This window comes from Zerene cesonia, chromosome 26 (assembly GCF_012273895.1).
Source record: "Zerene cesonia ecotype Mississippi chromosome 26, Zerene_cesonia_1.1, whole genome shotgun sequence".
Taxonomy (NCBI): Eukaryota; Metazoa; Arthropoda; class Insecta; order Lepidoptera; family Pieridae; genus Zerene; species Zerene cesonia.
Genome location: NC_052127.1, coordinates 1,937,880 through 1,949,164, shown reverse-complemented (window position 1 = coordinate 1,949,164; position 11,285 = coordinate 1,937,880). Strand labels below are relative to the sequence as shown.

Sequence of the window (11,285 nt, the reverse complement as noted above, 5' to 3'; positions counted from 1 at the left end):
GAGATCTGAAAAAGGCCTTTTCCTATAAAGTTACTAAAAATTCAAGTATTCAATTCTCAATTACGATCTGCTAGACTTTAAACCTTGCAATTATCATTGAATATTTTCAAGGAAATTTCGACCGTCCGAAATTTTATATATAAGTATATTTTTGGTTAACAACCGGATAAAAGTCAAGATGATACTCAAATATTTATTCATTCATCGGTATATTTTTAAATCAATTTTGAATATTCAATTTATCTTATACCTTTAAACGAGCAATTCTTGTATATTTATATATATATATATATATATATATATATATAATTGGAATCTCGGAATCGGCTCCAACGATTTTCATGAAATTTAGTATACAGGGGGTTTCGGGGGCGATAAATTGATCTAGCTAGGAATTTTTTTTAGAAAATGTCATATTCGTGTTTTATTCGTGTTTTTTTTCCTGACATCTATTGGTGAATAATAATACTATTTTGCTTCATAGATAGCTGGACAACTGAAATAACACATAGGCACTTTTTATACCGATATTCCTACGGGATACGGTTACGCAGCACGCTTACGCGGTTTCAACCGCGGGTCACAGCTAGTGGTCAATAATAAGACACGTTCGTTCTGACGGATTGCTATCTGAAAAACTTGTATGAAAAATATTTAGTAGTTAGAACAGTGGCATAGTGGTGGACCTCGGACCTAAATAGAATGTTCGGGAGTTCAAGACCAGGCGAGTGTGTAACAAATAAATAATTTTTTTTTTATTTATCTGCACATTATTTACGTACCTTTTGCTCAAAGAATCCGGCATGTCTAAAAATCAAAAGTTCGACGGCATGTGACATCCATCAACCCGCACTTGGCCTGCGTGGTGGATTATGGCTTGGACCCCCATAGGAGGCCTGTGTCCCAGCAGTGGGAACATAAATAGGATGAATACTTATGTGTTTATGTATATAAACAGTTCAACTTGGAAAATATATTTGATTATGTTCATTATAATATGCAATTTATCAACCTATAATGATTTTTATACGTCAAAGAAGCCATTGTTATTAACATTCAGTTAAGTTTGTTATAAATAATTAAAAGCTATTCAAATCGTACCAGCCGTTTCCGAGATTGGACGGAACAAACAGACAGAAGACCATATCGCATGTAGTTATAGAGTATGTCCAGGATGCACGTAAAGGCTATTTTATCCGGTTTCCATGCGAACACAGCTGTTAGCAATCATTCGTTATTTATAATGGAAATATTCAATAAAAAATAAAGACGAAATAATACAACAAAGGGTTACATTTTTCTAAGAAATACCCAGCATTCCCATGAGCACAAAGCAAATATCTGATTCGAGGAAGATACAAGTATTTCTAAGTTATTTTATCACCAAATACTTATTTAGAATTCACACAATATTTAACTGAACACTGAATCGCATGTTGTGGTTGAAAATTAAATTAATTGATTGTAAAAATCAATCTATTCCGATAATACCATTGAAATCCTACTAACATTATTAATGCGAAAGTTTGTAAGGATGTGTGTGTGTGTGTGTTTGTTACTCCTTCACGCAAAAACTACTAAGCCGATTACAATTAAATTTGGTACGTAGATAGCTGGACAACTGGAATAACATATAGGCAACTTTTTATCCCGATATTCTTACGATAGACTTACGCGAGTGAAACCGCGAGGCGCAGCTAGTTGAATATAAATCTTACTCGTACTAGTTCTCCGCCCGCAACAATATCATAGATATTCCGAGCTTTTTCCGCATACTTCCCACATTATCTTTAGATTGAGACTTCATTATATCATAATCATAATCACATCCATGTGATAGGACACATTTCTTTCTCAAATCCATCTCTGTATAAAATTACATCTAAATCGGTCCCGTGATTAAGGCGTGAAAAAGAGACAGCGTTACTTTCGCATTTATAATATTAGTACTTAGCAGGAATTTCTAAAGAACTTCTCCCGACAATATCAGACATCAGAATTCAGTTATAGGATCATAATAAAAAGTAAATTATGTAAATCGCTCCAATAACTCGCTGATGTCGTGACAAAAGACATACATTTCGATATAAAAGATAACGCTCGAAAGAAAACCAATGTAGCGTATTTTTTATCCCAGTGGGAAAAGGAGGATAATGTTGCTCATCACCAGAAGACATATTTTTCGCATTAGATAAGCTTTTCCCTTGAAGACCTATAATAATCAGAATATTAGAAAGGTTGTAATGGTGCTTTAATCGCCAGTGTGTGAGGTTGAATGGATGGAGTATTTATTTACTATCATCGAAGCAGTGGCGTAGCGTGCCTGCGTGCCTGTATTTAAAATGTTATATAATATGCACATTTCTTTCGTGTAGTAGGTACCTTCTTTCTGAAAAATTTAACCGAAAACTAAACTAAAAAAAGTAGTTACAAGCCAATATTTAACAGGATCATTAATAAATAAACGGAAGATAATTCCATTAATATTTTCGTACTGTAACGCTCATAACACTGCAGTCTGATAATGAAATAAAAAAAGATATGTTGCATCGTCATAGTTAAAGCTTTATGCACATCGTAATTTGTAGATTAATATGAATTGAAAGAAATTTATGAATTATATAACGAGAAATAAGAAATTTGATTTGAAAGAAATTAAAAGTAATCGATTATCACTTATTCTCTCTACTATGTTTGACTATGTTAACAAAATTACGTCAAAATTCTATGTTTTCTTTTTTTCTATTCTTAGTTCTATTGACAAAAATCATGTCAAAAGTTAAGATGTATCTGTAGGAATATAGTATGTATATAAGTACACTATAATCTCAAATTTTGCGTTTAAAAGCGAAAGACTAGATTTTTCTGTGCGCTAAAATGACAAATATAATACCTAGTTTATAAAATGTTCATTTTTTATTCAAACGATGCGTCGTAGCAATAAACAAAGAGAAATGTGAACCGGTCCAGAAGCGTGTCTAGTATAAAACTCAAGGACGCGAAAATTCATTCACCTTTGATGACGATTATGCATAAAATTTTTTCATCTATTTAATATTCCGATTTTAGACTAGTTTTAAGTTCATTCCACTACAAAACTGAGAAAATACCAATGTTGGGGCAATTGAATTGAATTAAAAATCTGCTCACGGTCCCCTTCCGAATACCAACCATCGCACGGGGCTCCTAAAGCGCCACCAACGTAGTGGGATTTTGATCGGTAGGAATCCAAGATAACCCATGGCTATTTCCCTGGGGACCGTGGATATCTATGCAAGATTGCCTTACCCAAAAAGAGTCCCATTAGCGGGGGGCTCCATATAAATGATAACTATCCTTTTGTCGTGTTAATTGTCTACTTCCTTGGAAAATGGTTGTTATGAGCATTCATTATAGTAGAATGGTAATGTATTACGAGCTTTAAGCCGAAAAGACTGCTTCGAATTCCGATAGCGACATACACGAATTTTTTGCCAGTGGTCATCATTGACTCATGACTTCAAGATTATGTTTGAAATATAAATATACAATATTCTCAAATAAAGCTTAAAATAAATATGTCTAAAATTTCAATGAAATAAGGAGAACGTGATTATAATGTACAGGTATGTTTCTTCTGATTTATAAGTATTATTATAGTTTTCATTACGTAGTGTTATAATTTAATATACATAAGTTTATATATAGCATATTTTTAAATGGTTGTTTCAATGAATTATAGATGGCATTCTTTGTATGTTGTGGATTGATGCGTATTACTGGTTACTTTATTATTCAAGTATTTATCTTATTTATATTATTTTATTTAGTTTGTTCGAGCGGGCAACCGAGCTGGTGGTTCGCCTGATGGTAAGACATCACCACCATCCATGAATGGGACCTCTGCATTGGTATATTTCAGCAAACCTCAATTCGACTTAACTTCTTTTAAGATTTTGAATCTATTTAACTATTAAAAAGGTATCACTTTGATAATATAATAGAACGTAGAAGAATATAAAAAACACGCGGAATTCAATTTGCTTGCAAATGACATATTTCTTCCCCTTGCATTGATGATCCTCTCTTATTCCTCGTAGTCTCGAAGAGTCAAATAGAAACATTTTTTAATTAAAACTAATGCTTCCAGATGTAAGCTTATTCAGAGAAACAATCGTACAAAAGAGTAACAAACACACACATCCTTACAAACTTTCGCATTTATAATATAAGTACGACTAGTAGGGGAAGTAAAAATCATTTTTTAAAAGAGGATTTTTTTATTTATTTTTAAGTAGATACAGTCATAGTAAAAAAACACATCTAGTTCTATTTTTAAAGCATATTCAATAATATGTGCAATTTAAGAAATGTGTAATAGATTATCGTTGTCTGTCATAATGTGATGAGTTATTAGTTATCTTGGTTCAACACATCAAGGCAATTACCACAGTTGTTTGCTGCGCCTAAATACCAGATGAGTATACAATAATTCAAAAATTTGGTAAAAGTAAAAAAAAACATATAAAGCAATATTTTCTGCAAAAAAGGCTTGGACGTCCCTTAATAAATGCCGTATATTGATGAGATATATATTTTTATGATCGAATGAGACCTACTTTGAACCCTTGTGACGATTGAAAGATAGATATTTTTGCTTTAGAGAGCATATTATAAGCTTTTATAGTCTTTCAGTTCCATCGACGGGAACTGGAGGTTCGAATATTATTTTATAAGTTTTTTTGAATTTACTGTAGGGTTACTACAGTATTTACTGAAGGGGTACTAAAATTTTTAATAACACGTCAGTACATTTGCATGATCAAAAAGTCGAAATGTCTGTCTTTAGAATGATTATTTCAAGTTTTTTCTAGATTACGTCTCAATTTCCAGATACTATTTACACGAGGAATATCTATCTGAGGTTTTTCCAATATTGTCTTTGATCTGTCAATACGTATTGATATCAAATAACCACATCGGATATTTGCGAAATTTTTTATGTATCGAGGTCGCAAACGCTTTCCATAATAGAAATTTAACTTATAGATTGTAAACAAAAACGTTAGTAAAATAGGCGAAATATTAGATTTATCGGGTCAGAGTCAAATAGCTTAATATTTGTTATTGAACCAAAAAAATAAATTGATTCCGTTATAGAATTACCAGCTACGGCACAATTGATTAATTTGTTTTGCGATTCCTTATTATTATTTCGGCGCACAGAACTTCGACCTACATGAATTATGAAAACTGGTAAATGCGCAGTTTTTTTTAAAAGCTCATTTTTTTAAGGTGGCATTTAAATTTGAAGAGATTGTGTTAAGTTAATCTTCGCACCCAATTATATCGTATAGGTATGCGAATATATAATAAAGTGTGACACTTAAAAAAAAAACAAAACAAATATAGACACAACATGCGTTACAATAAACAATTTAACATCTAAAATATCAAAAAATTAAAAAAACATTCGCCATGACAATGTCATACAACGTACTACCTAATATATAATAATAATATTATTCAATACACAGAGGATTCCAATGCGTATATTTAAAAAAAATATTGTCAGAAATTACGAAATAATATTTTTAAGAAATACATAGCGGAGTTGCTGGTGCAATTTTGTACCTACTTCAGGACTTCAGTTCAATTTTCAGATACCTATATAGGCAGTCATAAACAATGCTTTATTAAAATTTAATAAAATTCCATATAACATTGTTGTATGCGTACACAATCAATTCCAATACTCGCTGTAATGCGATCTTTATATGAACAATTGCTTGAAAGTTCTCGAACCAGTTCTTCTTTGAAATCAGAGAGCGTGGAAGTAAACGTTAATTGCATGGTTTACTTTGTAACCACTGATTTCAATTTAACAGTTTAATAGCACTTTGTTGGAGAATTTTGTTATTGTGTCTGTACTTTGTAGTATTTTATAGTTTCTTTAAGTGACAATAAAATAACTCTAATGCCCACCTTCGAAGATGGCCTACGTTTGAGCATCATCATAAAAAATGATTTTGAGAATTATTCAGAATAATATTATGAATTTATAATTGTTCCGGCCATATCCTACTATAAAAGAATAATTATGTACTTAAAATCACATGCTTTAATAATAGAATCAATGTCTCACTTGGTCTTATGTATAGAGAATAAGAAATACAATTAATTAATAGCGGCGATCCTAATCAGGATTTATATCCTATTTGTTATTCCAGTTGTCCAGCTGTCTACCTGCCAAATTCCATTGCAATTGGTTCAGTAGTCTTTGCGTGAAAGAGCAATAAACACACACACATCCTAACAAACTTTCGCATTTATAATATTAAGTAGGATTACCGATCCTCGATAAGTGTTCAAAGCTTGAATGAAATCTGAAAAACATACAGATGATAATATGTTTTGGATTCGATATAATGTTTATTTTATCGAATCTAGTGAAATAAGTCTTTGACTCATTAGAAAGAAACATTTATGCGTATGCTTTATGAAACTGAGTTGATTTAAAGTCGCAACTACAAGAAATTGTTGAATAAAATTTAAGTGGGAAATATTGGGTGATTCGTTTCAATTATTATATAAATCGGTGAAGAGTTTCAACATCTTTCTGTTCATGCGAGTCTTTTCAAGGACCCAGGGTTCATTGGCAATGAACACTGTCCTTTATTCAGTTCAATTGTATTAATTGTTTGTGATTGTTATGCAACGATGAATTGTGACGTCACGAGTATCGGATGTCCTATTATGCGTGTATACTCGTACTATGTAGTAGCAGACAGGGGGTTAATAAGTAGTTAACCCTCTACAAGTGTTACTATGTAGGGGTATAACATAATACTATACGTAAGCTCATGTACGTCATAGTCGACAAAGAAACTGGTTGGGTCGCCTGCTGGTAAAACCATCGCCCATGAACATTGCAGAGGTGCAAGGATAATACGCTAACGTCTAATTAGAATGTCGTGTACGTTATGTGTATATAATAATCAATCTGGATTATTATTTTTATTGATATATATATGATTTAATATCAGTAACAAATAAGTTATGGGCCATCCAAAAAGGTTTGTTCGTTGTGTTTTTATTCGTTCGTAACTTTTGTTACAGGAAAAATGTTTATATATCGCACGTTTAACATGCATATATTAGTTTGAAACTTATAGGTATATCTAAAATTCAAAATAATACAAACAAAAATGTAAAGTTAGCGGTTTCGGCGAGATAGCCTCTTCTCAATTCGTTTCGTCATCAGCTCATATATGTTCCCACAGCTGGGACACAGCCTCTTAAAAGGATTCAGGCCGTAATCCACCACGCTGGCCAAGTGCGGGTCAAACTTTTGATTCTTGGTCATGCCGGTTTCCTTACGATGTTTTTCTTCACCGTTTTAAGCAGTGGTGATGTTATTCACATGTGCAGATAATTGAAAAATATTTTCAGCTCTACCGAAATGTAATAAACCGTCTTCTTTTTCCAGTGGTGCTGCCAGTATTCTCATACGGAACAGCTATCGGTTGGATGTCACCAATGGGCCCTCGTCTCATGTCTGAAGACGGCCCGGCAGCCGCCCCAGTACATCCAGATGTGATTTCTTGGATGGCGTCTGTCCCCTACCTCGTGGGGACTCCAGCTGTGTTCTTATTCGGTTATATTGTCGATAATTTTGGGAGGAAGAAAGCGTTAATGCTCACTTCTTTTTCTATGGCTGTGAGTAATTTTTTAATTATGGAGGACTGAAACATCGATTATATTGTCTTAGCATTAATTTAATACTGAATGCAGAATGAGAAATAAGTATGGTTTGTTTTTTAGCCCTCCGTTTAACTTTGTCTGTGTCGGTTTTGGTAATATCTAAATTAAGTATTTTTCTAATTTTTTCAGTTCATATTAAAAAAGACATGTGGTACTTAAAATTTTTATTATTTTTAAGCATATTGTTACTAACAAAATGAGTCTTCATAGTTGGTCGATTTAATGAATATATTATTATTATAAAAAACATTATTATATTCTTAACAAATGTCACTTCTCAGTGAAAAATTGTATACTATTTTTTTAGATTTGCTGGGGCCTCAAACTGTATTCAACAGAAACCTGGGCCCTAATAGCTGCCAGAGCCGTAGTGGGCATGGGGGTTAGCGGATCCTATGTCGTCACACCGTTATACATTAAAGAAATAAGCGAAGACTCCATCAGAGGGACTCTCGGCAGTCTTGTCGTGCTGTCACAGAATTTGGGGAACCTGGTCGTCTTTCTTCTGGGAGAGTATCTATGCTACCAGGCCACGCTGTGGATTCTACTCGCCATACCACTGATTCATCTGCTGGTGTTTCCGATCATGCCGGAGACGCCATCTTATATGCTGAAGACTGGGAAAGTAGAGGTAATATTTCGATATAATCTATATGTGCATATAAATGTATCGCTTAATGTGTTGCTAAGCGTAAACGGGTCCGCCGATTCGGCTATTTTTAAACATTTTTATTCAGGCGCAAGGAAGGTTTTTATGAAAAGAAAATAGGTACCGACTGAGTATCAAAAAAAGTACTTATTAATTATTATATAGTATTTGTAACGTTGTGTGCATATTCATATGCAAAACCCAAAAATTGTGTCGTAATTTTTTTGAAATTCTCTTGAATTTTTTACAATATTTAACCCAGCCCTTTAAGAAAATCAAAACGTATCTGTAAGCTATATTTACTAGTACAAGCTATCATCCCGTTAGCTTTATTTTTAGAACTCGGTAGCTTGAAAGCGAGAGTCCAACTTGATATGGGCATCACTTGGGTCAAATTCACTTGAGAAGCTAACACCGTAGAGAAATTTTGATAGATGACCAAAGGTGAGGGCAAATCCAGATACCCTAATACCTAATGTTTTTGCAAATCGATAAATTATTTCTTATTTAAACATTTATTGTACATATTTCGTATGTTAAACTCAATTCAAACAGGTTATTTACCTTTTATTTCGGGCTGGTCTCAAAAGAGTCTTATAAAGTTATTCAACGACAAGAACAATAATTCTAGATTTTGGTTCTAGAAGCTTAATCGTAAAGTCTAGCAAGTTGTAACAAGTACAGAAGCTGTAAATACGTAAATAGCCTCAATTCTCAAGTTTAGATTATTTTTTTCCATTCAGAGGTTTAAGTAAAACATTAATAATTCATTGATTACCACACACGACGATCCACGTTTCTAAAACCACAGATCAATTTTGATGACCATAAACATGTCTTTAGTTTAAATTATATTCACTTAACATACGACTAGAAATTTCAGTTAAGCGTAATATAATATTTCATAAATCATAGACCAGGTACTTATGTATGTATCTTAATGCCTCCATGTTTATGTCTCTAGGAGGCGAGAGATGTTTTGGCGTGGCTTCGGTGTAAGCAAGTGACAGATGCATCAATCGAGAGCGAATTGCAGTTGTTGTTGATGGAGTTGGAGCAAAGCAAGTCGGGAAACTTTTTCACATCCCTTAAAACGATATGTAAGTATTCAGATTTTTTGGAAAGACCCCTTCAAATGTATTTAATGTTTAATATAAACACATACGTAAACTTTGAATGTCATCAATTCTATGGAATTGTGACATGCATTCAACTATAACTATCTATATTTATTTTCTATAATCGGTGTTTAATTTAGGATGAGATTTTGAATTCTTAAAAGTAACATTCACTTAACTTGCTATTTGAAACCAAGTGTCATTTACAAAATTGTGTCGTATCTATTGATATTCACAATCTATAAGATACATGTAACATTAAGTAAACTATTGCTAACGGGACGTCAAAGTGGACGCTAACAATTCGTTCCCAGAGCGTCCAGTAACGAATGGTCGAGTGTTTGAGCGGTAACGACCCGCAGGGTTGGATTTGGAGTCATTGGGGCCCTGTATTGGGGGCAAGGCTATGTAAGCTATGTAATGGGAAAGTTCTATTTTGTATTTTTGTGAATTCAGAAACGTAATGATGTAAAAAGGAGTCCAATAAATAAGCTGTAGGTTCGGTTTACTGTGATATCGTGTTTTAAATTACTTTAAACTAAAAGTTCAGTTATATTATTCCAACAGAAATGTAATATAATACAGAGACTTTGAAAAGGGACGTTCTAAGTTCCACTGCATATTTATTTTATGCTAGCTCCTCACTTCTTCACCCGCATAGCCAAAGGAAAACTCGCATTCTTACTTACTTGTATACTTACCATCTCGTGGTATTTCTAGAAACAAACCTATCGTATGTCCTTTCTCAGATCTCAAATTATCTTTTTATCAAATATAACCCCAATCGGTTTAGTGGTTTAAGCGTGAAGAATAGACAAACAGAGAGAGTTACTTTCGCACTTATAATACTTATTCACAAATTTCTCCCTCAATTATAAACGAAATTCCAAAATGTTGTCTTGTCAGCTCCACAAACAACAAAGCAATACAATTATAACAACTCAATACAACAATGAAAAAAGAAAACAATACAATTAATACACAGAACACAATGAAATAAAGAAAAACGAAAAAGGAGACATAAAGTGGAGCCAAATGAGGTAGCCACTCAGCCTACGCAGCAACGCAGTTGCCAAACTGATTTTCAGTGGCCCCCCTCTGTGACAGTTAGAGCGGCAGGACGTACGCATATCGTTAATGGTTATAACTTCGTTTAGATATCAAATCCGTCTCTGGCCACACACGTCACAATGTTTGTACACCTGAGTGGTTCGGAAGTGATTCGGTGTAGCGTGGAGCCGGTTTGTAGGCAACGTATACATAACTGTTCGTAGACTTACTGTGGGATTATTATCGGTTTACGGTAAACATACATGTTTGTCTTGGTTATGGGATGTTACATAGTAACTATAATACATAGTTTGTTTTATTTATCCGTCAGTTGCTACGTTTTGTTTTCGGTTGACGATTGTACTGGATTTACAGAGTATTTGATGAGTTTTAATTATTTAAAGCACATATCAATATTTATGTAAATCTTGAGATTGTTTGAATTTACATTCGTGTTAAATGGCTTTTGTTAAAAAAACTTCGTCTTGACTAATAATAAATATCGTTCAAATGGGTAGATATTTCTTAATTATTATAAAATAACTAGTATTGATTTTATAAATACCTTAGTATAGATAATTCTTCTAACAGTGTTGTATAATCTGTAAAATGAATTAAAAATAAAACCAGTTCATTCCAATTTAATGAACGTCTCTAAAACGAAGTATATGGTTTTCGCTCATAAGGTTAATCTACTACCTCCTACTCCTCCTGCTTTCGTCATT

General features: G+C 33.2%; 1 protein-coding gene across 1 annotated transcript in view; it reads left to right on the top strand.

The window, feature by feature from the left end:
• Positions 1-11,285, top strand: part of LOC119836896 (facilitated trehalose transporter Tret1-like) — a 22,083-nt gene that overhangs the window by 4,858 nt on the left and 5,940 nt on the right. Inside the window, exons 2-4 of the mRNA XM_038362346.1 lie at positions 7,469-7,698; positions 8,051-8,374; positions 9,357-9,492. Coding sequence (XP_038218274.1) covers positions 7,469-7,698; positions 8,051-8,374; positions 9,357-9,492 — 690 coding nt within the window. The remainder of the gene's footprint in view (positions 1-7,468; positions 7,699-8,050; positions 8,375-9,356; positions 9,493-11,285) is intronic.